This window comes from Gopherus flavomarginatus, chromosome 5 (genome assembly GCF_025201925.1).
Source record: "Gopherus flavomarginatus isolate rGopFla2 chromosome 5, rGopFla2.mat.asm, whole genome shotgun sequence".
NCBI classification, from domain to species: Eukaryota; Metazoa; Chordata; order Testudines; family Testudinidae; genus Gopherus; species Gopherus flavomarginatus.
This window is the reverse complement of record NC_066621.1, coordinates 130,716,113-130,743,868: the sequence shown is the minus strand read 5'-3', so window position 1 is coordinate 130,743,868 and position 27,756 is coordinate 130,716,113. Positions and strand designations below refer to the sequence as shown.

Sequence of the window (27,756 nt, the reverse complement as noted above, 5' to 3'; positions counted from 1 at the left end):
ATGGCCCAAAAACTAAATGAATAGTTTGCCTTGATTTTCAGAAAGGATGATAATGTACAACATGGAGGCAAAGGCAGGATGTCTAATGAAATGAGTGTATAGAAATAGAAATTACTACATTTGAGGTGGAAGCAAAACTCAGGGTTTAATTTGCTCAAGACAGGGTGCTGGGATAATCTCCATCCCTGAATACTGAAAGAACTGACACGTGAAGCCTCAAGTCTGGTAGCACGGATTTTTAATAAATCTATTAAATCGGAGGTGGCGTTTTGTGACTGGAGAATACCTAATGACATACCTATTTTTAAGAAAGGGGAGCGAAAAAATGGTCCAGACAACTACAGAGCTGTTAGTCTGACCTTAAAAAGATGTAAGACTTTAAAACAAATATTGAAGGAAAGAATAATTAGACATGGAAGTAAACAGAAAATGGGATAAAATGCAACATGGATTCACTAAAGGTAGATAATGCCAGCAGAACTTGATATCTATCTTTGATAAGATAACAGATTTAGTTTTCTTGTCTAAAAAAGTCAATCTGGACTTCAGTAAAGCATTTGACGTGGTACCACATGGGAAATTATTAGTTAAGTTAGAGAACTGCCCAGTGTCTCCCTCTTGGTTGGTGCTGCTCCGGAATTCAGCAGAGAGAGAAGTTTTTTGATGGTTCATTTTTTTTTTAATTAAGGTAAAATAGTTTGTGTTGCCTTAAAATGTTTCTCACAATTTTTCAAATCAATCGGTATGCTTGTGTGTGAACATAATGGCACATACAGGCAGCCAACATGCATCTTAGAAAGGAAGGATGGGCCAGTGCTTAGGGCACTAGTTTAGGAAGGGACCTGGGTCTCAGATAGAGACTGTGGGATTACTGTGGTCGGGAGATAATTTAAAAATGTCCCTTTACATGTTTTATGCTATCAACTCAAAACAAAGGCGTCGAACCAGGCTTCCATTTGGGGAGGCAGAGAGGAGTTTTGTAGCCAGGGCCAGCGTTTGCAAGGATAACGCACATAGCAGCTGACTAAATGAGAATGTTTGTGATTTGCTGTGAAGATAGCTCAGCTCCTTTCTCTTTCCAAGTGATGGCAAAATATTGTACAGTGCCATGCACATGTCTCAGAGCAATTTGTATGATATTTCTAGGAGATGAATTAAATATGTAAGAAGTGTGTGGTGTCACATAGCATGTGCCAAGGGGCACTGAAGGAAATCCATTCGCGTGATCCGAGCAATGTGACGGGGCCGCTAACCCAGCACTGGCTCCTCTTAAAGTCTAAAGAATAATCCGTCTGCAGCAAGCAGTGAATTAAATGCATTCATTCAGCAGCAAGCAAAGACTTGTTGGTGTTGAACAAATAACTCACTCTCACCTGCTTAGAATTGGAAGTAAAGTCTGTGTTGGGATCAGATGTCTCCATTCCTTTTGCTGTATCTCAGTAGCCAGTGAAGTGTGTGTCTCAGTGCTGCCCTGTGGTATTCCTGAGCATAATTTGGAGTATTATTGTTTTTCTTTGAAGAATATCCTGTTTAGGTACTTAATTAAGCCAATTATTAATGGAAACATTTACCATGCATCACGTAAATAGATGTGAAGAAATGAATAGAGGTTAATGGAGGCTGATTAGGAAATCTCATTAAAGAATAAAGACAGATTTTAGCTTGGAATTACTTGTCCAATTCTGAATGGGGTGAGAGAGAGACACTCTCATTAATCACTTTGACTTTATGGAACCAGTGTGGGCAGGCACATGGCCTCTTGTATGCATGTACTTGTGGGCATAAAAGAGAGATACCTTGAGCATCTCAGATCGCAGTAGACATTGACAAGAGCTAGTGGGGTATATGTAAAATTTCCCTCATAGTAACGAGGCAGCAGTCATGATGTCAGAAATGGGAATTTGGTGCTCGGAGTTTTTCTCTACAAAAAAACAACACATGGCAGGGAGTCTCAGAGCATAGGTCAGCTGACTCAGGCTCTCACTGCTGGACTGAAAATAGCAGTGTAGGCGTTCCAACTTAGGCTGGAGCCTGGGCCCTGAGACCCAGCTAGGAGCTTGGATCTCAGAACCCAGGCTCCAGCCCAAGCCCAAATTCTACAATGCAATTTTTAGCCCTTTGGCACAAGCCCTGCAAGCTCGAGTTGGTCGACCCAGGTTCTGAACTCGCTGCTGTGGGTCATCTTTTGCAATAGCTCCAATATGAAGCTCACTGGTACGGTTGCTGTGTTCTCATAGCTAACGGGCAGGGGAACATTTGCTTAGGGAGGTGGTAAGATGGATACATAGTGCTGTTGCTTTGAAAACTGCATTGTGTTTCAATGAAGTAACAACATCCCTGGCCCTGCAACCTTTTTTCAGTCCTTATCATCTAGCTCTTCACTTGGCAGTCAGTACAGGTAGGGGACAGTAATATTAATGTAAAATAATGCAGATGTAGTTCTGATCTGCACTCTGAAGTGGACTGTTGCCCACGTGCTGTTTAAGCTCATCAGTGTAATTACAAGGTTGACCCCAATAGCACTGTATCCTTTTTCTCCTAATGCTGCTATTGTGAGTCTTCGCCACTGGCTCTGCTCTGAACTGATATGGCTGCAGAGCAGGTTGCAGGGCTGATGAGTCCACAGTTGGATATCACTGTCTTAAACACTGTCTGGCATCATATTTGTATTCAACAGGATTCCAGTTTACAGTGCCAATCATGAGAGAGTCTAGACATGCCCTGCAATTCTATTTACGAAGTGCCAGCCTCATTCCGAGGAGGAGTTGTAGATTGATTGGGTCCTTAACCTTCTATTTATTTCGCCATGCTTTTTATGCTGTCCAGCAAATCTAACAATAGCCGTGTTTGTTCTGCAGGAGTATATCGATGCTCACCCTGAGACTATCATCCTGGACCCCCTTCCTGCTATCCGGACACTGCTGGACCGATCCAAGTCTTATGAGCTTATTCGGCGAATAGAGGCCTACATGCAAGGTAGGCCAGTGACTTTTCATTTCAGAAAAGCATGTTCCTTGTGTTGTGGGTGTGACTGGAGTTCTAGGGGGGGAGCCAGCTGTGGTCACTCAATTAGGGTGAACTGGAAAGAATGGGGCAGACAATCCCACAAAAGCTGGTGGATATTCCAGTACTTAGATTTACCAACCCAGCATAAAACAGCTTCTTTATTACCTCACTGGTTACTCAAATCCAGACAAGTGTTCCAGCCTCAGGCCTCCGTCCAGGTACCTAAGTCAAATATGATGATTTCTGAAAATCTTATTTCATCATATTAAAAAAAAAAAAACGGTTCTACCAATCCCAAAGGATCGGACACATTACCTCCCAGGTTATTGAATATTCCAGATCTTACCCAGATACACACTACAGCCAATTCTTATTAAACTAAACTAAAATGTATTAAAAATGAGAGAATATGGTTAAAAGATCAATATACATACAGACATGATTCAATTCGTTTAGGTGCAGATTCATAGCAGAGATGGTGAGCTTTCTAATTGCAAAGTGTTCTTTTAGAAATATTTCGTAGGTTATAGTCCAACGTCCAAGTATCATATTCAGGGTATACCAACATAACTGGGACCTTAATCTTGTGACTCAAACTCCCCCTCATGAAGCCTAAGCAGATCTGAGATGACAGACTCAAGACCCAAGGATCTTTGTATACAATTTCTTGTCTTTTGACATGTTGGAGTTCAAAAGGTAATTAGCATGACTTTGAAGGAGGTCCATCACTGGTACTTAGCTATAGAATTAACATAAGGCAATTTGCTTGTTCCTCCTCCATTCTCAGATTATTTGCTATACATTTCAGACAGAGATGAATGCAGAGATATCCTGTGTTTACAATTCATTTAAATGCTAGGATGTTCTTTTGACCTCAGAATTATCAGAACACAGCCTAGGACAGGGACTGTTGATTACATTGTTGACCCTACTCATACATATGTAAATACACAAAAACACAGACATTATCTACCCACATGTCTTTGAGTGTTGTTTATTTTGCAGGATTTTTAACCCTCTCTAGCCATGCGTCACAGTGGGTTTGTAGCAGAAAGAACAGCTGGTTCCTGGAGTTAGGAATGTGAGTATTAGTAATGGGCAGAGGCTGCAGACACAGTCCTTCGTAGCAGAATTGTACTTCAGAATCTAGGCTTTTGTTTTTGAAAGCATGAGAATAGGGATTTGATCTAAGTTAAACAAGGTGTGTGTTTGATGGGGAGCATATTTATTACTCTGAGCAGCAGCAGAAATGCTGTCTTTTCATACACACTGTTAAATTGAAATTATTGTACAATCTAACTGCTTGTCATGGGAATACTAAAACCTACAGTTAGCTCTTGAGCCAACTCCTGTGTGTTAGGGTTAAGTCAAGAGTAGCCTCTCCTTCTGAGGGGGCAATGCTCAGGGGGGTGTTTTTTCACACCCCTGAGCGCGAAAGTTGCAGCGTTGTAAAGTGCCAGTGTAGCCAAGCCCTCTGTGCTGTAGAAGTAGATGTTCCAAGAGCCAGTTGTTTATGGTGTTGAGAAGTTGCTTCTGTAAACTGTGTTCCAACATAACATTTGGCTGGTTAATGTTTGCGTCATTCTATTGCTATCCCAGTTCTCAGGTCAGAAACTTACCCTATTGCTATCATTTGTATTTTTATGATTTGGGATTTATATTCATTCATACAGTTTGTATCCACTTTGTCTGGCCATCATCATCATCATCATGTCTGAAATCGTCCCAAGTATGTACAAACAGAAATATGAATTACAGTCTCCAACACACTCTCTTCTTTTCCAGTCTGTTGGAGAAATAGCTTAATTAGTTTTCAAGTGTGTATGAGAGTTGCAGTTTGTTCTGAAAGTGGGGAGAGGTAGTATTTTTCTCTCTTTTGGGAATGAACAGCAGAACTGGTAGAAAAATGGGATCCATTGTTCACAAACACATTGATCCACTTCTCAGTCAAGAAATGTTGAAGAAAATTTTCATTTAAATTGTTGATTTTTAAAAATGTCTGACTGGCCCTGGTTGACAGTTTGATCGCTCCAGTGGAATGTAGCTGCCACATGTGTGCAGAGCCCCTTCCCTCTGTCTATGACTGTCTTTTAGCTTATCTCATGGATGGCTTTGAATATCATGACTGGGACCTTTATCTGCACTCTCTATTGAGTGGGAACCCATCACTGAGAGCTGAGCACCGGGTGATATGGTCGTGGTGGCCTTTGCTAAGCAGATGGGCTGCTGCATTTTGTTCCAAGAGGAGCTTTTTTAGAACATATACGTTGCTTTATTCCTAGGTGTAATAACTAGCGATAACTGAGTCAGGAAGCCACAAATCTGTGGATCACTCACTAAAGGTCTGTATCAGAGAAACTTTTTTTCCCCTCCTCTTTAATCAGGTTGTCTAATCTGTTGTTGCCTCACTATATTCTTTTGTTGTCTATTGTGCTGTGCCCTAGAGTTTAGAAAGTTTAAGGCAAGCATGATACAGCTGTAAATAACATGGAGATTTTAACAGTTGCATCTGCTGCATTTGGGTTCTTCAAAATGGAAATCCATTGCAGAAGACTGTCCTACTATTGAGCTGCAGCTGGGTATTGCCACAGTTAGAGATGTCCAGTTGCATCCCGAGGTAGCTGTGTGATGTACACACTGTTGGGCTGCATCGCCTCCTCAGAAGTGGATGTAAAAAGAAATGTAAAGAGGTGAACATCCGTGAAGGTAGATATGTTGTTGTTTTTATGGAGTTCCATGAGCTATAGAATCTATGTACATTACTAGTTATATACCAGTGTTTTAGCTATAGATAATAATTCCTTTCATGTGTGAATTGCTGTGCCTCCTTTTAGTGTAACTAAAAGTGAAATACAGTGTTTGCCCCTTTCGTTTGCATTTCATTTCAACTCTCCAGACATTTAGGGAGTTTGATAACTGAGGAAAGGCACCATTTAGGCTAAAGGCTAAATTCTTGATTTGGGTTTATTTTTCTCACCACGTACTCTGTCCATCATCACTCTGATGTGTGTCTAACTCAAGATGAACATGTTGTGCTTTGTTGATTCCCAAATAAACCCTCTTTAGCTCTGCAACTGCCTCTGCCTGGCTCAGTAAACACATTCTTGATGTATTATATCGTTCTGTAAAAGTAGCTTACGTTGCTGGGTCACTTTGCTCTGCAACCTAGGGTCAAAATTTTCAGAAGTGATGTGATTTTGGGTGTCCAACTTGAGACAGTGGGTGCTTAGCACCTACTGAAAATCAGGTCTCTTTTAAAGACTCTCAAGTTGGGCACCCAAATCAATAGTCACTTGGACTGTGTCTAGCAAAAGATTTTTAAGTTGAACTGTTTGATTAATTAACTCCTGGGTCCTGGTTGAAAAGATTTCTATTTATCTAAGATACTTTTTTGACCTTCATTACCATAGCAGGTCTGTCCTCCACGATCTTTAATGTGTTTATTCTTCCCTGTCTCACAGATGTGTTAGAAGTACTGTTATCTCCATTTTTTAGATGGGGAACTTAGCCGTAAAGAGATGAAGTAAATTGCCCAAGGTCACACAGGAGGCTTGTGGCAGAATAGGGAATTGAGCCAGTCCCCCTAGTCCCAGGCTAATACTCTAACCACTGGAACATCTTTCCTTGTTGAGACCCTAAAATTCCTATTTTACTTGATGTACTAGCAGGTAATTAATGATTTAACCTGCTGGATGAAGTATAGAGATTGATCTGATTCCAGTTTCTACAGGAAATGTTTCTCTCTGAAGCAGGAAACATTTCTAATAATTCTCATTACTATGAGATAGTTTTTTATTAGAAATAGATCAGAGGCTGAGCTCTTTCCTGTTCCTTTTTTGTTTTCACAGTGCAAACCCTGAATGATTGACTCATTTTGAAACCCTCATTCCTACTTTTTTTCGAAGTCCTTAGAAAATAAAAGTTTGCATTCCCCACATGTGTTCCATTGTAGCCAGCAGATCACTGTGAAATAAATCACTGAAAAGTTCTGTTGGTTTAGTAGTTCAGATCTCTCAGCAATGGTATTGCTGTGGTTTTTTACTTATCAGTGAGGGATTACTACTTGGTGCAAATATGAGCTTGACGGGAGTTTCTCCACATGATAGCAATGTTTGGGAAAACTAACTGCGTGTTTTAGTGAAGAATGCATTTTCAGCAGGGCTGTGTGTGATCTAAGCTGCGTCTGCTCTTTCAGTTGTTGACCTAATGAAAAATACTTTTGGATTCATGGAGGTATATTGAGAAGCTCTGACCTTCACAGCGTCAGACTTTCAAGACTTAACCATAATAAAAAAGAAAGTTAAGATGTTAACAAATATTTGTAGTGATTTGCTGCTCTTGCGATTAGACTTAGTAATCAGAATTCTTCATTATGTTGTAACTTTCCTTTCCAGGGAAGCGTCTTTTAAAGGCTAAAAATCATATTTGGAAAAATAAATCCTTACCTGTGTTCCAATAATACCTTAGGTTATTAAAACTGAAGGAATTTTAAAAAGGACAAAAACATGCCAATCTCGGTTTATGTTGTTTTACTTTTTTCCATTTTGCTTAGGGTGGACAGTGGAAATATACTAATCAGTTTCACTTCTAGTTTCTCTTGGGCAATGTTTGGGTTGCAAATAGTACAGGACACGTGGTGTTGTTCTTTTAAACGGTTTCCATATGATTTAGGAAAAAAAATAAAAATTCTTAATGACCGTAGGTTTTTCTCATCATTTGTTTTTTAAAACATTAAATTTGGGGTGAATTTGTCCCGATGTTGCCCCTTTGAAAGAGCTCATATGTGAAGAAAACTGTGGTTCTTAAGTTTCTCTCACTCCTTTGTACATCTTTGAAGTACAGGAGCCACTTCCTGAGGATACTGTAAACAATATAAAACCATTTAACTGTGACATTTCCGCCCTAGTGTGTAATTGAAACCATTTAAGTGCAGTTGTTTTTGTGTTATGAGATGCTGCTGCTTTGAGTGCTGCTTTCTGCATGTTTAGGAAGATTAGGAAATTGTACTGCGCACCATTATTTTTTCCCCACTAAAACTTTTTAAATCAGATCTTCCTTTGACTCAGTTAAATCACTGTTGCAGAGTCATATGTTTCGTGTATGGCCAAAAGAGAGCGGGACAGTGTGATCAAGCAGATATAATACTAGATTGGGGCTCAGGAAGCCTGGATTCTCTACAGCAGCAGGTCTCAAACTTTAGTAACCTGAGGATCCCCATTTTGATTTAAAAACTTTTGGGACCCCCAAATCTCCTGCTAAGCCCCAGGTCCCATTCCCACTCCACCCCTTCTCCCAAGGCCCAGCCTGCCCCCCACTCCACCCCTCCCCACTCCTCCCTCTCCCCCCCAGCGCCTCCTGCACACTGGGGAACAGCTGTTCTGAGGCATGCAGGAGGTGCTGGGAGGGAGAGGGACGAGTTGATCAGTGGGACCGGCAGCCCTGGACATGATTCCGCCCCCTCCCCCAAGTACGCCCTATCTTCGCTCCTCTCCCTCCCTCCCAGCGCCTCCTGCATGCCACTGAACAGGTGTTCCCCAGCGTGCAGGAGGTGCTGGGAGGAAGGAGGAGGAGTTGGGTTGATCAGGGGAGTTTGAGAAACGCTGCTCTACAGTGCTCTGGCTCTGGGACTGTGGACAAATAACTTTACTGCTCAGTGTTTTTGTCTGCCGGTAAGTTCTGTTTATTATTTTGGCTGTGTCTAAGTTGGAAGACTTTTGCTTGCATAGCTATGTGTTATGAGATGTGATTTTTACTGACCGAGCTGTGCCAGCGAAAGCGCCTACTAGTACACACAGTAGCTTGGGGGAGCTGAAGGGAGCTATACTGGCTAAAGTGCAGTTTTGCCAGTATAGCTGTATCCCTGCCAGCAGCGCTTTGCCAGTATAGCTATACTGGTATAACGTAGAGTAGACGTAGCCTATATGTGTGTGTGTGTGTGTGCGCGTACGCTGCCTGGCACAAGGGGGCTCAGAGCTCAGTTAGGGTTTCTAGGAGTTGCTGTAATACAGCTAATAGACCAGTTGCTGAAGGGAAAACGAGGTTGGACAGCAAGTCTAGTGTTTTCAAAAGTGGGTGCCTAAAATTGGATAGCTAAATAGGTGGCCTGACTTTTTTTTTTTTTTAATTTTTTTTTTTCCCAAGTGCAGGGAACCTATACTTCTGGAGCTGTGTGCGCTCAACACTTCTGAAAAGCAGGCCAACTATTTTAAGTCCCTAAATATGTGTGCCATTTTGGCGTGCAATCTAGATCAGTGAGGGGCTGTGTCACACTTGCCCTGCAGCCTTGGGGTGCCTCACAGTGCTTTGCTGTTGTAGCTTGCACCTGGGTCACTCACAAACCGCATGCAGGTCATACCCCAAGTGTCTATGTATAGTTGCAACCTGCAAGCACACTCCAGTCACTCTTGCTTCCATTAGCCTTGGTTATCATATGCAGAGTGACCCCAACACACTCTCAGTCCTGGCTTTGCCCCCAAAACATACATGCTGCACAGTCCAGCCCTTTCCTGGTCAGTCCAGATATATTACACCCATGGCCCCTCTAAGGAGTCAATATGCAACAATTTATCACTTTAAATGGAATTACCCACGCAGTTCACAACACTGAATTAGTTTTTTCCACAAGTCCCCAGTGTCATTGCTAACCACGTTTCATGTCAGAATCTGCTCCCAAAATCCACAGGCTGTTTTTCTGTTGCTATCTTAGGTGGAAAAGAGAGATGGTCAGGGAAAGAGAACTTGGGGTGCTTTTGCCCCTCACTTCTCTAGTTCAGTCACCCTTTGAAATGCACTTTCCTGAGAGTGACCCCTAGATAAACTTATTTCCAGCAGAAAGCAAGGAGACTGGGAGTCTGGTAGGGAAGAAGTGTTATGCTATTTGCTTTTTAGCTCTGTTTGCTATGATGCAGATCCGTTTTTCTCTTCCCTTCTCTCCCTTCCATGACAAAGACTGGCCACTTGATAGATAATAGCCCATCAGCTTTGATAATACCTGGCTAGGGGCATGAATTTGTCCTTTGTCTTTGAGAAACAGGTTTACCCACTTCCCAAACTCGTCAGATGAAGTGGGTTTTAGCCCACGAAAGCTTATGCCCAGATAAATTTGTTAGTCTCTAAGGTGCCACAAGTACTCCATGTTCTTTTTGCTGATACAGACTAACATGGCTACCACTCTGAAACCTGTCACAATTGTCATGATTTCAGCTTTTGGTCTTAACTTTACATATATTGTTGTGATACATTTCACCATGATATTATTGACCAGCACATTATTAGTTTTTTCAAATGATACCTTACAAGGCGTATTTTGTACAAAGATTATTACAGTAGTGTGTAGGATGTGAATGCAGGGCTGCATTTCCTCACAATATGGATTTAGATGCACCTACCATTAAAAATTTTGCCCATTCTATTACATGTCCTATTTTTCTTTTGTGCTTTTGGACACTAGGTGTTAGAACATTAAAATCTAAGTCACCAAGTGCACCCACTGTTTCTGCCAAGCACATGTGACAAAGTGTCTCTTACCCCATGAGCTGGTCCAAAATGGCTGTTACTTACCATTATCTTTTAGTCTGTCTATTATATATTCCCAGCAGCTGTCAGCTTTGCCCTAGCTCTGCACCTGAGAGCTGGCAGTCTCTTTCTAGCAGTAATGTGACTCTCTAGCACATCAGCTCTCAAACTTTAGCAACCCGAGGAACCCCATTTTAATGTTAAATTTTTTTGGGACCCCCCCAAATTCCCCCACTCCACCCCTTCCCCCCACCTCTTCCCCCCCCCATTCCATCCTTTTCCCCCTCCTCTTCCCTGCCTCTTTCTGGCCCCTACTCTGAGCACACCCCTTCCCCACTCCTCCCTCCCTGCCATGTGCCAGGGAACAGCTGTTCCGCGGCGTGCAGGAGGCACTGGGAAGGAGAGGAAGGAGTTGAGGGGGAGGAGTTTATCAGCAGGGCCTGCGGACCCCCTTGAGTGCCCTCACAGACCCCAGTTTGAGAAACGCTGCTCTAGCAGATAGTGAGGAAAAGGAAGGAGGTGCCACAATAGTGATATGGACTTCACCTTTCTCCTTTCACTTCATTTTGCCAGAGAATGTCATGGTGTGATAGTCAGCAGCGACCCCCAAACAGCTAGTAGCCTTATAATAGCTGGCAACCATTAGGGGAAATTGGACACCTCACGGACACAGTAGCCTGAACTTCTGAACTGTCTTCCCTTATCGGTCTTGAGGCAGTTAAAGCTGGTCCTAAGCCGGTTTTTGCTGAGCAGATTGCAGAAGTGCAAGGTTTGCTAACCACCAATCAAATGCTAACACGACCGAAACCTGTGTGTGAGTGTGTATAAAACATTCTTGGTTTTTCTATGGAGTAGAGGTTTTTTTTGTACCAAGGTACAAAACTCTCCTTTCTTCTGGAGAATAAAGCAACCTTTCCTTATCCCTGTCTGGCTGTCATTGGCTCTCCGCTAGGCGGACCCGACATTTCAGTAACAATGGGTAGAATGCTCCAAATTACTGAGGGACAGGAGGTACAGAGATCCCAAGGTCAGTCTTGAACTCAAGTCTCCTCCATTACACTAACGCATGAGCTATTTTATTTATGGTTATAAAAAAACTTTATTTCCTGTGTGAAGAAGGTCTCAGTCTCAGAACTCTTAGAGAAAAAATTAGCATATTCTTCCCAAAGCTTCCTTTGGTTTCAGCTGCCAGGCATGAACTGAAGAGCATTCTGAGTAACGGCATGCAAAGGAGCAGGCTTCTAACATCACAGGTGCTGTTCCCTACAGAACCACAAGTAGCTTTCAGACAAGAGTAGGGTTTAACTAGGTAGCTGTTTTGCCCTACCAGCACCTACATGGTGGCACTGGTGCTGCTGAAGCTGGCAGTAGAGTAACAGTCTAAATACAGTGAAGGTCAGGCGGCTGAACATGGAAAAGGTTCTACAATTTTGGTTCCTAAAGTTCTCAGACTAGTAATCAGTGAACCATCAGCCAATCCTGCCCCTGTCTCCCTGCAATATTGATGGTGGCTGAGCTCTGAGAATAAACTGTAAGGTTTGGATGTTGCTTTTGGATACACTGAGGTTTTCTTTTTAATCTGTATGCCTTGCTAGCCAAATGTGTAGAAATCTTTCCCCACTGTCAACCTCCTTCACTTGGCAGCATCTACAAAGAAACCAAGTTGAGGCTCTTCATCCATCATACAGTAGTGTTGGAAACATTCATTTTACATCTATATGTATCATTTCAAAGGGTTTGTATCCATTTGGATAAAACTGAAAACGTGAATAAGATGATGAAAATGTAAGTGGTAGCTGTGATGCTATAGAGAGAGAGTGATGACCATGTGAACACTAAGATATCACTAGTGTTGAACAGTTGTGATAAATCTTATGCAAAATATGCCTTCTCACTGGAAAATGTGTAATCTGTTGAACAATGTTATCCTGTTTAGATACAATGATGATCAATGGATTTAAAGTTATGAATATTTGCTATGAGTTTGTATCTCAAGTTTGTTGTGTTCCTGGGTGACACCCACAAGACAGATTTGCATCAAGGCTACTCAGCTTTGTGTTGATGGCCCATTAAGGAGAATCAACTCTTCAGTGAGCCCCTCTTGAGGATGTCTGAGAGGGCCTAGTGACTCAGCAGGGCTTGTAGAACATGTGATCCCTGACTCCATGTTGGGGTAACTTTCCATGCACATAGGCTGAGGGTATAAACATGGAATCTGTGACATTACTTACCTCTTTCCTCTTTCACATCTCTTGACTATGATTTCTAACAAAAGAGCTTTGAACAATGGATTGAGAACCCCAATATTTAGGATGTACCCCAACCCCCTGCCCTGAGCCCTCTGCCGCACCCTGCATCCCTCCTGCACCCCAACCCCCTGCCCTGAGCCCCCGCTGCATCCCTCCTGCACCCCAACCCTTTGCCAATAGCCCCTTCCTGCACACCGCACCCCCTCCCACACACTGTACTCCCTCCTGCACCCCAGCCTCCTGCCCCAGCCCTACGTTCATGGCCCTGCATGCAATTTCCCCACCTATATGTGGCCCTCAGGCCAAAAAGTTTGCCCACCCCTGAGCTAGTGAGAACACTCTGCTCCAAATGTCTGGTGCTAGAACTAATTGAAACATGAGGAAGGGATATTGGGGGTGGAGAGGAAGAAAACCAACATCTGGTTAAAATTTCAGTGAAAAGTTTAATTGAAAACTGAAAAAATGGAAATTTTTGATGAGATCTATTGAGTGCCATATCCTGGTTGTGTCCCTTCTTATGGAGTGCAGCCATCTTGGCGGATCAGGGTAATGAGGCAGTCTCAGACATTGCTAGGTTTTAATTTGTTAAGGGCCTTTGAGATTCAGACCAGGACTTTGAATTTTGATTGTAAACCAGTAGAGAGCCAGTGTAATTTGTGCAGTGCTAGTGTGGTGTGATTGCATCGCATTTGTTACTTAAGGGGCAGTCCATTGCTGCAAAGTGAGTTGCAATAATTTGGCTTAGGGGTAAAATATACCAGGGATCAAGGTGACTAGCTCATTGTCTGAGATGAAAGTGTGAAGTCTCTGTTTAGCTAAAGATGTAGCAGTCTTGTGCAAGACTGAGTTCAGCTGACCTTAAGTATTTGACCCATTTTGATGATTTGTGGTCAGGTGAGGTTAGAGGTTTTTGTGAGTTCCCTGAAGTTCCTTTCCGTTTTTCCTGGACTGAGTGTGCACCAGCTCCTTTTGATCATCTGCTTGCTTCTTGTGGAAATTTTAACATCTTGGTGACAGTGGAAGCTGCGTCATTAGTGGGGAGATATGGTTGAGTGCTATTTGCATTTTGATGGCACTGGGAAGCGTTATGTCTTAGGAAATCTTCAAGCAGTTTTGAATAGATAAAAGGAGAGGGGAGAGTGCTGAGTCTTGTAGGACCTTGCATAATAGGGGGCTAGTTGAGGAAGAGGGGTGTCCATTGTAGCTTGCTGGGATCTGTCTGAGAGGAGCAAGTGGATCCTGGGCAGCAAGGTGGATAAAAATTATTTAAAAAAATTGGACTTTTAATTAAATACAGATTTAGTTTTTAAAAGATATAAACCTATCTAAAATAAATTTGAAATTCACAACCTATTTTAAAGTCTAAATGTATATAATCTATCAAAATCATTGAAAAATAATATTAAGCAGTGCATGTTTGCTGGCACGTTTTAAAGAAAGTCATACCATTGAAACTCGTGGAAGTCACTATGTAGACGGGAACCAGTTTGTTGAAGTACTAAACCAACTTTGGCCAGCAGCAGCCCTGTCCACAGGTGCAAAAAAAAATTTTGTTTTCATTTCAGTGTATTCAGCTAGTTCAGTTTGAGTTAGAACTAGTCATTGTAGTTAAGAAACCAGTTGGGGGTTGAAAAATCAGGAAAGCTGGCTTTCTTCTTCCAACCTATGGAAAAAAACTAGGTATGAGAGGATGAAGTGTACTAGTTGTAAAATCTTGAAGGATATGGTGATTTGAACCAATTAGTTCAGTTCACTAACTACAGATTATACTTCCTTTAATAAATCAGTTAGTCTTAAATGCAAGGCATGTTTTGGTAAACTTCTTTTCTTATGTATCCAGGATGGTTAAGGTAGTTTTTATTTAGCTAATTAAAATGCTGTTTTATGCATTGTTATTTTAATTTTAATTTCCATTTAAGAAATGCATCTTTCACCATTTTCTAACAGAATAAAAAATGTAAAAATTAAGAATCTGAATAAACATAAGTTAAACTATATAATTGCTTAAATGAATATGTATAGCTGTAATGCATCCTCCTGCTTAACGAAAAGACCACATGTAGTGTAAGATCTATATTTAGTTTCAAATTAACATTTTTTAATGCTAGCCAGCCAGTGAAAATCAACCTTTCTTTAGAAAAATAACTAAAAGATACAAATGCAGCACAAAATTAAAATCAGTGAGTTAAATCCAGATTTCCTGCTTGCTGATTTAAAGCATGATTCAAACTAGTGATTTAAATTGCCCTGCAGAATGGATTAATGTTGCCACATTTACTTCCAAGTATCATATAAATGTGTTCTCTGCCCTATGTGCTCAATAGTGCTGAGGGCCACAGAGAGCTCTGAATATAGCAGCAGAGCATATAGGCTTGTTGTCTCTGCAGGGCTAAAGAAGGTTGTCTGATAGGATTGCATCCTGGTTTGAAATCTGATTATGAAGGATCTGGGAGGGCAGGTGCTGCTGGGGCATCCACCACTACCTCAGTGACCTTGCCAGGAAAATGGAGAGGCTGGATGCTATGCAAGATCAGTCTCATGCATAGGCCTCTTCAAAATTGGTGGAACTACTTCAGTTTATAGGGTAGCTGCTGAAACAGGATGGGTGAGGGGCAGTTTCACAGATGATAGGTCAGATGCTCATCAAGGCTTCTATGGCTTATGACTGGGTGACTGAAAGAAACCTTCAGCAAGGTCAATGATTTGGTCATCCTTCCTGAGGTGGGTTGGTTTCTTTTGTCTCAGCAAGATCCTTTTTGATATAATTTAGACATTCTAATATCCCTAAACAGAAGACACCAATAAAATGGCATTGTCATGGTATAAACCCCCACTCTGAACCTTAGCGTCCAAAAGATGGGGTACCAGCATGAATTCCTCTAAGCTCAATTACCATCTTAGTACTTGTAGTGCTGCCACCAACCAGGAATTCCAGTGCCTGGTACACTCCGGTCCCCCCAAAAAACCTTGTCCAGGGACCCCCAAGACCCAGTCCCTCTGGATCTTAACACAAGGAAAGTAAACCCTTTCCCTCACTGTTGCCTCTCCCAGACTTCCCCTCCCTGGGTTACCCTGGAAGATCACTGTGATTCAAACTCCTTGAATCTTAAAACAGAGAGGAAAATTCACCTTCCCCCTCCTTCTCTCTTCCCCTCCCAGACTCTCCCTGAGAGAAAAAGTAATCCTAACACAGAGAGAAAATTAACCTCTCTCTCCCCCTTCCCTCCTTTCTCCCCACCAATTCCCTGGTGGATCCAGACCCAGTCCCCTGGGGTCTCACCAGAATAAAAAAACAATCAGGTTCTTAAACAAGAAAAGCTTTTAATTAAAGAAAGAAAAAACAGTAAAAGTTATCTTTGTAAATTTAAGATGGAATATGTTACAGGGTCTTCCAGCTATAGACACTGGGAATACCCTCCCAGCCTAAGTATACAAGTACAAAGTAAAATCCTCCCAGCCAAATACACATTTGAACTCCTCCCAGCCAAATACACATTTGCAAATAAAGAAAACAAACATAAGCCTAACTCACCTTATCACCTAGTACTTACTATTTTGAATCTATAAGAATCTGTATCAGGGAGATTGGAGAGAAACCTGATTGCACGTCTGGTCACTCTCAGAACCCAGAGAGAACAACCACCAAATTCTAACAGCACACACAAAAACTTCCCTCCCTCAAGATTTGAAAGTATCCTGTCCTCTGATTGGTCCTCTGGTCAGGTGACAGCCAGGCTCACTGGTCTTGTTAACCCTTTACAGGCAAAAGAGACATGAAGTACTTCTGTTCTATTAACTCTTAACTATCCGTTTATGACAGGCATATTTTGATGTTATCTGAGATACCACATTTGTTGTCCTATTCTCAGGGTAGAGGAGAATGCAGTGCCTTGGATACCCTTTGTAGCAGTGACAGAAATGCTGATTTATTTTTTTTGAAAACAGAGAAATTGTATCTACATGTGGATGCTCGCACATGCACAGCTGTGTAGAGATTGCCCTTCTCTGCACTTCTGTCCTCCCACAGCTCAGGTTAGCCTACTGTATTTGTGTGATGGAAACGAAACACAACCCATGCAGGATGTGGTTTAACTAAATGAAAGCGGCAAGATGCTGCACGAAGAACAAAGAGTAGCAGTACCCAATGTGCAAAACGTACTCCCTTTGAGCATGTTTCAGGGTGTATTGATTCAGAGAAAGAAGGTGCAAAGCTTTTTTGTGTGAAGCATTGTGCGTTAACAAATGACAACTCTTACCCCATTGAAAAAAAATAATCTCCCAAATTGTAGAACCAGTAGGACACATGCTAAATATCACTGTTCAGTCACATTGTTCTGGTGGTGTCCAGTCTTTTCTAATCTACTACTACTTTATTTTTCCACAGATAAAAAAGGAGTCGTTAGAGGAGAACCAGTTGGCAATTTTTATTTGGACGTTCAGAAAAGTCCCTCAAAGAGCCTATTAATTAAATAGAGGAGTCAGGGAGTGAGAGGCACTTCCTCTGACATATCTGGTACTGGCTGCTGTTGAAGGCAGAATAGTGGGCTAGATGGACCACTGATCTCATTTGGTATAATTCCTGTGTTTTCAGTACTTTTCCCATAAAATAGTAATGCTTAAAGCTGTAAGGAAGATTTAGGTAGCCAGAATGAGATTACTTGTATCAGATTTGAAGTATACACAGGACTCCACGACTGACACCTCTATACTTTGAAAAGTGTCATAGGATTTTATTTTCATTTTACTACTTTATTATTAGCAATCTGTAAGTTAAAGGGAAATGCTAAATACAGTCTATAAAGCATCAAAGCTGGAAAACCTGTAAGCCATTTTGTCTCTTCCATAATGCACCTGTTTGATTTTTTCTTTTTAACAGCTTTACTTGGGGCTAATGAGTTGAATAAAACATGAAATATATGCCAGAAAGCAAGGCTTTATGCAGGGCCAGGACTGTCGCCCTTTGGATGGATATTAATAATGTGGGACAGGGTCCTGTGCTTGTTAACGTTCTTGAGTGAGCTTGAGTTTTAGCGCTGTTAGAGGGATCAGACCCAGGTTATGCTACTTCGTTGTTTTAGACAGGGCGTTACTTGGAACTTCTGGACATTGGAGTGACTTTTTAAACTCTCCCTTTAATTTCCTCTCCAACAGCCTGGCAGTATCATGATGATGATGTACTAGCCTCACCACAAAATCTGTTCTCCCACATTAACGTGAGGAGGATGAAAAAATGAATATTTTGCATGCTCCACACAAATGGTCCACAGTGAGGATTGTTGTTTTTTTCAGCAGCTCTGCTTTGACAGCTGCAAGCTTCTCTTGCATCTCCCGGGACAAGGAGGGTAGAGCTCAGAACTCAGCTGTTACTAAGGACAGTTAACTTTAGACACAGCAGCAGCATTCCTGCAGAAGGGAATGTTGCTATTCCAGCTCCTTTCATATGCAGCTTGAGGATGCAATTGGGGCATTTGTTCCAGCTGGTCCTCTTACAGCCAACCAACAGCTATCAGTGAAATCCATACTACCTAGTGACAAAATGTCAGCATCCATGTGGGCGGTGACCAGGTGACAGTGTACACTAGGCTGCCTTTAGTAATAAGCCGAGTTCCATGCTAATGATGAGGCCTGGAATATTTTAACTCCTCAAGGTTTTGAAGGCGGCAAAAGGCCTTTCTCGGCACCACTCAGGGGATGTCTACGCTGCAATCAGAGGTGTGACTAGCTAGCGCGAATAATAATACTCGTGAAGCTGCATCAGCACCAGCTATGCACTCGAATAATGATCCAGGGTCCTGGGCAGGGTCTTACAGCTTTACTGCATTGTGAGTTGAGCTAGCTGGGTCAAAGCCAACTCAGGTGTGTCTACTGGCACTGCAGTTACACCTCTGAGTGCAGTGCAGACACACCCTCAGCAAGGAGGCAGCTCTCAAAGCTACAACTCACGAAGAGTTGTCTCCATTCATCCAGTAAAATTAGTAGTAATAGTAGTCGTAGTACTCTGTATTATGATACCATCTAGAGGCCAATTGAGATCTGGGCCCCATTGTGTTAGGCATTGGGTAAAGACACAATAAGAGAGAGTTCCTGCCCCTAACAGCTGACACACTAAATAAGTATTACACCTCTTAAAGAAAACTGCCCCCGCGCCCCCGCATCCCTCCTTGTACAGTCACCAGTGCACAGAGGCGAGGCAGTTCTCATTACAAGTGAACTGGAGATGACCCTGTCGCACAATGGGGTTTGGTCTATATTTAGCATGAAGGTTCAGATGTTTTTCAGAATACAACCTGGGAATTTGTGAGCCAGTGGCATGGTCCCTGGGTTGAAATGTGGCGCCAGTGTTGTGCGGGCCCCAGTGTCGGAGACTGTAAAGCAGTAACAGCTGTATTGTTTAAGCCCTGACAGTCGAGCTTGATTTGCCTTGATGCTGTGAAGTAGTATGGTGGATTGAACATGGGGCAAAGGGGCCAAGGAACTTCTGAGTTCTAACCTGGACTTTGTGGCTTGGAATAAGACTCTTCATTGCCTTGCCTTATTTTCCTTATCTGTAAAATGAGGATGAAACTTGCCTACCTCCTACGGGGAGTTGTGAGGATTAACTAATATTCGTACAAGCCTTTGGAAGTACCAAGTGTGATGAGGGCTATTTTGGCTGACATACGGGGATTGAACTGGGGATCTTCAGAGCTTAATTTCTACAGCTTGCACTAGAGCTCTCTTGCTGGGACTGTAACAGACTCGTATCCTCTGTGAATCAGGCACAGCTGGGGACCTGTAACAGATGCTTACCAGTGGGCGACCTAAGCGTTATTAGCAGCACGTGCTTCAGAGGGAGAGAAACATATGTCTTTCTCCTGATGGGGAAATCATCATGAATGAATGTTATTGAATGAATGTGTTGCCTGCTGCTGGAGGGTGAGGCGGTTGAAGCCTGCTTTCCTGAAGCAACAGGTGCATGTCACACCATGGCATAGCTTAGGTAACTGCAGATTGAGACTAAATCTATAAAGAATTTGTATAATATGTTAGCTGGAGAAGCATGATGAACCAAATGTTAATTGCTGATTTGGGGCTGCTAGCAGGAACGTGCTAGGACAAAATTGCTGCTGTACTGAAATAACTTCAGTTTAATGTTGGTTTTGTAAGAGAAGTATGAGAAGTCTGTCCTCTCAGCAGCGTGTACTTTGCTGACACAATTGTTACTCCAAGGGAGAGTCTTTTCATTTCCTTTATGCAAATCAGGTTATTGAACAGACTGGGATAAGCAGCTAATTTTTTGGCAAGGAGTGAATGCAGCTCAGGAAGGGCGCTTCCACTAAGACATTTTAAATCTATGGCCATGTCTGCATTACAGGGACTATAGCTATATACAGTAAAAGCTTTTTTATCCAGCATGTTGGAGGAATGGGGGGTGCCGGTAACTGAAAAATGCTGGTTAACTAAGAGGGAGAGAGTTTGGCTGTGGGAGAAGACACGGGGCTAGGAGTTGAGCGCCGGGGGTGGGGGTGGGGGTGGGGGTGAGTCCTGGGCTCTGGGAGGGAGTTTGCGTGTGGGAGGAGGCTTGGGACAGGGAGTTGGGGCATAGGAGGTGTACTGGGGTGGTGGATCCAGGGGGTGTTCACTTCAGGCGGCTCCTCACAAGTGGTGACCTATCCCAGCTGCTCTTAGATGGAGGTGCTAAGAGTTTCCTTAATTCTGTGACATGTCCTATGGTGTCATCAGTGTTTTGTATGCATGCAAAAAAAATTCTCTCTTAAAGGTTTCATTCCTTTTTGGTAAGTAATATTTCTCAAATTCAGTCAGTGTTTTACTTAACTTCATGCTTTCACCTTCTTCAAATTTAAAGTTGTTTATAAATATCCAATGCTTCCTCCCCTACAACATGCGAAAAGATCGCTGATTTCACTTTCTCCTCTGGCTGCTGAATACAATTCAAATCTGTCAGAATTTTTTCCAGTTCTCTGCAACATTGCCTACCAATTGCAGACTGGATGGAGGTTGCAACACATCCCTTTTTGGCTTCCCCCCCTTTTCTTAAGCTAGTCAAGCTACTATTGTGCTCACCAAATACACGCAGAAGCCTCAGTGCCTGGTACTCCACATGCCTCTCTTTGTCTCCGTTTTCAGTTGCAAACACAGGAGTTAACTTCAAAATGACTGCAGTTTCCTTCTCATGCAGCACTTCTGACACCATGTCACGATCTTGGAGTTCATTAAACAACAAACCAGATAAATGAGAGAGGAATAAAACTTCAATAAAACAAACTGGAGAGCTGCTGTGGTGAACTGCTGCACGCAGCCATGTGGTGTTCCCAACCACATCTCCAGGGCACATCTCCTAATTCTATATTCATAATACTGTCCCTTATGAGGGAGCATCTCTAAATTATAATCTTCTACAAACCTATCTTTACGGACATCTCCAGCATGGGGATGGGATAATCACTTAGTAACTCAAGGGATCTCATCTGCAGAGCTGGTCAGAATTTTTTAAAATTTCAATATTTTGAAATTTTAAATAAAAAAAATCAGGAAAACGTTCAATGGAATTTCATTGTTAAAAGCTGGTTCCCATTTTTCAACCATCTCTAAAGCTGATTGAAAATATTTCACAATTCTGAAATTTCAGTTTTTGGGAAAAAAAAAAAAGGGAGAGGAATCAGTTCCATTCTTCCATTTTTATACCCGACCCAGCTATATTTCCATACTTCCAGTTCCTGCTGACCTGATGGAATGAAGGTAAAAGGTGAATCATCATTTTGACATTTGCTCATAAATGGAGGGGAGGGGGAAGATACCAAAGGAAAAAAAGGAAAGGGAGCCATTGATCAAAGAGCTATACTATAGGCCAGCGGTCGGCAACCTTTCAGAAGTGCTGTGCCAAGTCTTCATTTATTCACTCTAATTTAAGGTTTCGTGTGCGAGTAATACAGTTTAACGTTTTTAGAAGGTTTCTTTCTATAAGTCTATAATATATAACTAAACTATTGTTGTATGTAAAGTAAATAAGGATTTTAAAATGTTTAAGAAGCTTCATTTAAAATTAAATTAAAATGCAGAGCCCCCCCCCCCAACCCCCCTGATCTGTGGCCACGACCTGGGCAGTGTGAGTGCCACTGAAAATCAGCTCACGTGCTGCCTTTGGCACGCGTGCCATAGGTTGCCTACTGCTGCTATAGGCTGACACTGAAGAGATCTTAACCTGCCACTGAAATCTAGCCACTGTCAAAAGGTATTTGTGATGCCCATTCATTCTGAACTCAAACATCAGAACTTCAGATTACTGTAAAACTGTTACCTACATCCACAGACACACAAGGAGGCAGACAATGGGCTCTTTTTGATAAGAAGAGTTTGAGTCACCTGTAAACCAGTCTGCTGCTCTGTCTGGGGCTTGTTGACACCAGAAAGTTATACCATTTTCCCTACAGTAGAAATCCTGTTTTACAAACTAAAAGTTGAATATCTTAAAATTACAATAGGTACTGTGTGTAAATTACAGTATGGTGCAATATATCACTTTCTTCTTATCCTTCAAATCACTGCACTGAAGGCATCAGAATGTGATGTCGACTTATTCTTTGAGCTCAGCCTTGGTTTTAAAAAGAGGATTATTGGGAACTGCATCCAGAATCCAACAGTTGTATGCTGTGTATACAGGATCAGAATTGCATGTTTAGCACACGTATGCCTAGAGTGATACCGACAGAACTTCTCTCAGCGTATGCATCACTGATTTATCCAGGAACTTTGTTTAGAAGAGAAACTTTTGATAATTTTGCTTGTTGATCTTTAACTTTTACCATTATGTTTGCTCTTTTTCTTTAGGGCTTTATCAAAGACATTAAAATAACCTGCATCTCAACCTTTATCATTCCTGGGGGTGGGGGGCGGGGGTTTAAACTTTTTTTTTTCGTATTTTCACGCTGTAGAATAAGTAAATAAATAATATAAAGACATTAACATGTAGAAAACCTAACAAGTAGTCCAAGGTAAATTAAAAAGCCTGCTCAGAATTTCACAGCAAAACAGCTCCGTTGAAATCAGCATGTCTGATCTCGTGCTGTTGTTTTTTGGGATGCTTTCTCTCACCCTCCCTTTTGGGTCTTGTGCAATTTTTGTTTTTCATTTTTCATTTCAGTTTGTCCAAGGGCACTATTTTTTAATAGCTTTCCAAGCTTAGTGAGCCCTTATGGGAAAGTGATTATTTTTTCAGTTGGTAACAGTAAATCCATGTGTATTGCTTTTGTATAGAGGATTCAAGGCCTTACCTAGGTTGAAGTATAAGTAGCCTTTTCTTCATCTTAGAAAATCACTGGTCTTTTCAGAAGACTGTTGTTGAGGTACTTCTGTTTTTTGGTTTAGTATTATGGATTTTTTTTCCCCACTGCATATGCCCATAGTGTAACAGCTAAAGGGTATTGGTCCAGGTCTTACTGGCTTTAGGGCACATAGTATTAAAACTACATAGGGCCAGACTGATTAGAGCTCTCTCCAATAGAGAGAGTGTGTCTTATTCAGGAAAGGGAGGGCAATAAAAGGGATTTTAAAATGTTAAGGGAAAGCAGTAAACCTATAGCAAAATCTTACTGGACTGGAACTTGGAAACCATGGAAACCATGAGTCTCTTCACAGCCTCATCACTATTTTTTGTGGGGACGCTTGAGCATGTCACTTCCCTTCTATGTGCATCAGTTTTCTCTGCAACTCTTTGTTGAGCCTGTCTATTTAGATGGTGGGCTCTTGAGACAGGGACTGCCTCTTGCTATCAGGAGGTACATTGCTTAAGAAAATGGGCACCTGATCTGGGTTGGAGACTATCAGTGCTACTATAATACAAATACTTATAATAGTGTTAAGTCAAGGGAAGACAGTCAACCTGCAGAAGAATCCAGGTAGCAGATTAATCATGGTCGTACACAAAAATGCATTGTTTTTAAAAAACATGTAGCTAATGAAAACAGGGACATTCTGAGTTAGGACTGGTATTTCTTTACATGTTCAGCTTTAGCCCTTCATATTGAATCCTACAGTATCTGAAAATAAAAATAACTGCTCTTGCTGTGCTTTGCATTTTCAAAGGGTTATATAAACCTTACCGTAGGTAATACCTATTTAACAGGTGCTTATAGAAACCACTAGCCCCAGAGAGGTTAAATGATTGTCCCAGGGTCACACAGAGTAGAATGCAGGAGTTCCTGGCTCTTTCCTGTTTTCACTGCACTCGGATCATGTGGCCTTTCTAACATTACCTTCCACCCTGGTATGAGATCCCTGTAATATTTAGGCAAATCAGAAGAATGCTGAGGAGAGTCTCACTTAATTCCTGGACAAGCAATGAAATGCTGAGAATAGATGTCATACTCTGAAATCTGGATGTGTGAAAAAGGTTTAAGCTTAAATGTCATAATTGGTTTGTGTCATAATGTTAACACTGCATAAACTTGTAAACATTTTGGTTTATGATGTTAAAAAAAATCCTTGTGTAAATGTGCTTGTGGGCTGACATCTGAGAAATTAATGACTGTAGTAGGGTCTGTTGTGTGAAAGCACTGATTATTGTACCAATATAGGGTGAATTGCATAATTGGGGGTAGGAAAAGTATTTAGAACGCATGTTGGCATGTGAGGCAGAATTCCTGTGGTATTGTACTGTCATTTGGACTTCCCAAAGCTTAGGTATTGTAACTATTTAAAAAGAAATCTTTCCACAGACCAGCAAAGATTTGACCACAGAATGGACTTACTAAATTCTACATTTAAAAAAATAAATCAGAGCTGGGTAGGGTGTTTTCTGGAAGCTGCACAATCATAAAGTGTATTTAACTGAATCCTGGATTGATCTCATTCCTACAACATTAAATATAACTTGCAGACATCAGTGAAGCAATATACGTAAAAGGTTGATGTAATCGCACATTTTTATTAAACAAACCTGAAGTCAGCCAGATACATATATAGCAAAAGTGTATCTCAGAATCTCTTACTAAGGTCTTTGTCCCATTCTCTCCTTAGTTTAATTTAGGACCCTATCCTGCAAGATGCCAAGCATCCTCTTCCAAGGAAATGAGCAACCCCAACTCCCACTGATTTGAGCGAGAACTGTAGGCTCTCAGCACCTTACAGGACGTCCTCAGCCTTTAGGCCCTGATCCAACAACGTCCTGTGCACAAATGGCTCTCTCCACGTGCAGCTGCAAGTTCAGTTCTGGAGATCGTAAACTCCTTCTGGCAGGGACCTGTGTGTTTTTATTTTTGTGAAGTGCCTTGTGCTGCTATAATGCTATTGCACTAACTATGATGCCCGGCTTCTGCTGTTGAGTGGAGTTCCATCCCCAGCAGGAGGACATATGGCCAAGGTTTGAGGCTAAGCCACATTCAAACCTACAATTACGGTGACCAGACAGCAAATGTGAAAAATCGGGTGGGGGTGGGAGTAATAGGAGCTTATATAAGAAAAGACCCAAAAATCAGGACTGTCCCTGTAAAATCGGGACATCTGGTCACCCTACGTACAATACATACTTCCAGGGGAGAGAACAGTTGCGCACACACAATAGTTTGGTTGGGCTATTCAAAGAGTGCTAATGGAGTTTGGAGTGTGAGAACAGGGCGTTTAACTTAGTCTCTTTTTATGATGTCAGCCTGTATTCTAACTTGAATTCTTACAAAGCCTTAAACACAGTAGGGGGCTGACTTGTCATAAATTCATAGATTCTAGGGTCAGAAGGGACCAATGTGATCATCTAGTCCGACCCCCTGCACAAAGCAGACTACAGAACCCTACCCATCCACTTCTATAACAAACCCCTAACCTATGTCCGAGTTATTGAAGTTTTCAAATTGTGGTTTGAAGACCTCAAGCTGCAGAGAATCCACCAGCAAGTGACCCATGCCCCACGCTGCAGAGGAAGGGGAAAAACCTCCAGGGCCTCAGCCAATCTGCCCCGGAGGAAAATTCCTTTCCGACCCCAAATATGGCGATCAGCTAAACCTTGAGCATATGGGCAAGACTCATCAGCCAGCACTCAGAAAAGATTTATTTGCAGTAACTCAGATCCCATCCCATCCAACATCCCATCACAGGCCACTGGGCATACTTATCTGCTGATAATCAAAGATCAGTTGCCAAAATTAGGCTATCCCATCATACCATCCCTTCCATAAACTTATCAAGCTTAGTCTTAAAGCCAGATATGTCTTTTGCCTCCACTACTCCCCTTGGAAGGCTGTTCCAGAACTCTTCTAATGGTTAGAAACCTTCGTCTAATTTCAAGTCTAAACTTCCTAATGTCCAGTTTATACCCATTTGTTCTTGTATCTACATTGGTACTAAGCTTAAATAATTCCTCTCCTTCCCTAATATTAATCCCTCTGATATATTTATAAAGAGCAAGCATATCCCCCCTCAGCCTTCTTTTGGCTAGACTAAACAAGCCAAGCTCTTTGAGTCTCCTTTCATATGACAGGTTTTCCATTCCTCGGATCATCCTAGTAGCCCGTCTCTGAACTTGTTCCAGTTTGAATTCATCCTTCTTAAACATGGGAGACCAGAACTGCACACAGTATTCCAGGTGGGGTCTCACCAGTGCCTTGTATAACGGTACTAACACCTCCTTATCTTTGCTGGAAATACCTCGCCTGATGCATCCTAAAACCGCATTAGCTTTTTTTACAGCCATATCACATTGGCGGCTCATAGGCCTCCTGTGATCAACCAATACCCCAAGGTCCTTCTCCTTCTCTATTGCTTCCAACTGATGTGTCCCCAATGTATATCTAAAATTCTTATTATTAATCCCTAAGTGCATGACCTTGCACTTTTCGCTATTAAATTTCATCCTATTACTGTTACTCCAGTTTACAAGGTCATCCAGATCTTCCTGTGTGATATCCCGGTCCTTCTCCGTGTTAGCAATACCCCCCAGTTTTGTGTCATCCGCAAACTTTATTAGCACATTCCCGCTTTTTGTGCCAAGGTCAGTAATAAAAAGGTTAAATAAGATTGGTCCCAAAACCGATCCTTGAGGAACTCCACTAGTAACCTCCTTCCAGCCTAACAGTTCACCCTTCAGTATGACCCGTTGTAGTCTCCCCTTTAACCAGTTCCTTATCCACCTTTCAATTTTCATATTGATCCTCATCTTTTCCAATTTGACTAATAATTCCACATGTGGAACCGTGTCAAATGCCTTACTAAAATCGAGGTAAATTAGGTCTACTGCATTTCCTTTGTCTAAATAATCTGTCACCTTCTCAAAGAAGGAGATCAGGTTGGTTTGGCACAATCTACCTTTTGTAAAACCATGTTGTAATTTGTCCCAATTACCATTGACCTCAATGTCCTTAACTACTTTCTCCTTCAAAATTTTTTCCAAGACCTTACATACTACAGATGTCAAACTAACAGGCCTATAGTTATTCGGATCACTCTTTCTCCCTTTCTTAAAGATAGGAACTACGTTAGCAATTCTCCAGTCGTACGGTACAACCCCTGAGTTTACCGATTCATTAAAAATTCTCGCTAATGGGCTTGCAATTTCATGCACCAGTTCCTTTAATATTCTCGGATGAAGATTGTCCGGGCCCTCCGATTTTGTCCCATTAAGCTGTTCAAGTTTGGCTTCTACCTCAGATGTGGTAACATCCACCTCTATATCCTCATTCCCGTTTGTCATCCTTCCATTACCCCTAAGCTCCTCATTAACCTTATTAAAGACTGAGGCAAAGTACTTATTTAGATATTGGGCCATGCCTAGGTTACCCTTAACCTCCTTTCCATCCTCAGTGTTTAGTGGTCCCACTTGTTCTTTCTTTGTTTTCTTCTTATTTATATGGCTAGAGAACCTTTTACTATTGGTTTTAATTCCCTTTGCAAGGTTCAACTCTACTTGGCTTTTAGCCTTTCTCACTTTATCCCTACATGTTCTGACCTCACTAAGGTAGCTTTCCTTGCTAATCCCACCCTTCTTCCACTCCTTATAGGC

General features: G+C 41.8%; 2 protein-coding genes across 4 annotated transcripts in view; one reads left to right on the top strand and one right to left on the bottom strand.

Moving 5' to 3' along the window:
* The window catches only part of ITPK1 (inositol-tetrakisphosphate 1-kinase), a 266,577-nt gene that overhangs the window by 145,434 nt on the left and 93,387 nt on the right, over positions 1 to 27,756 (top strand). For all 3 annotated transcript variants that reach the window (XR_007774438.1, XM_050953316.1, XM_050953315.1), the window contains one exon: positions 2,859 to 2,976. Coding sequence is in view for 2 of the 3 variants with exons in the window: in XM_050953316.1 (XP_050809273.1) it covers positions 2,859 to 2,976 (118 nt within the window). In the remaining variant the exon portion in view is untranslated. The remainder of the gene's footprint in view (positions 1 to 2,858; positions 2,977 to 27,756) is intronic.
* Positions 1 to 27,756, bottom strand: part of LOC127051255 (uncharacterized) — a 118,488-nt gene that overhangs the window by 87,637 nt on the left and 3,095 nt on the right. The gene's annotated exons all lie outside the window — the stretch shown is intronic.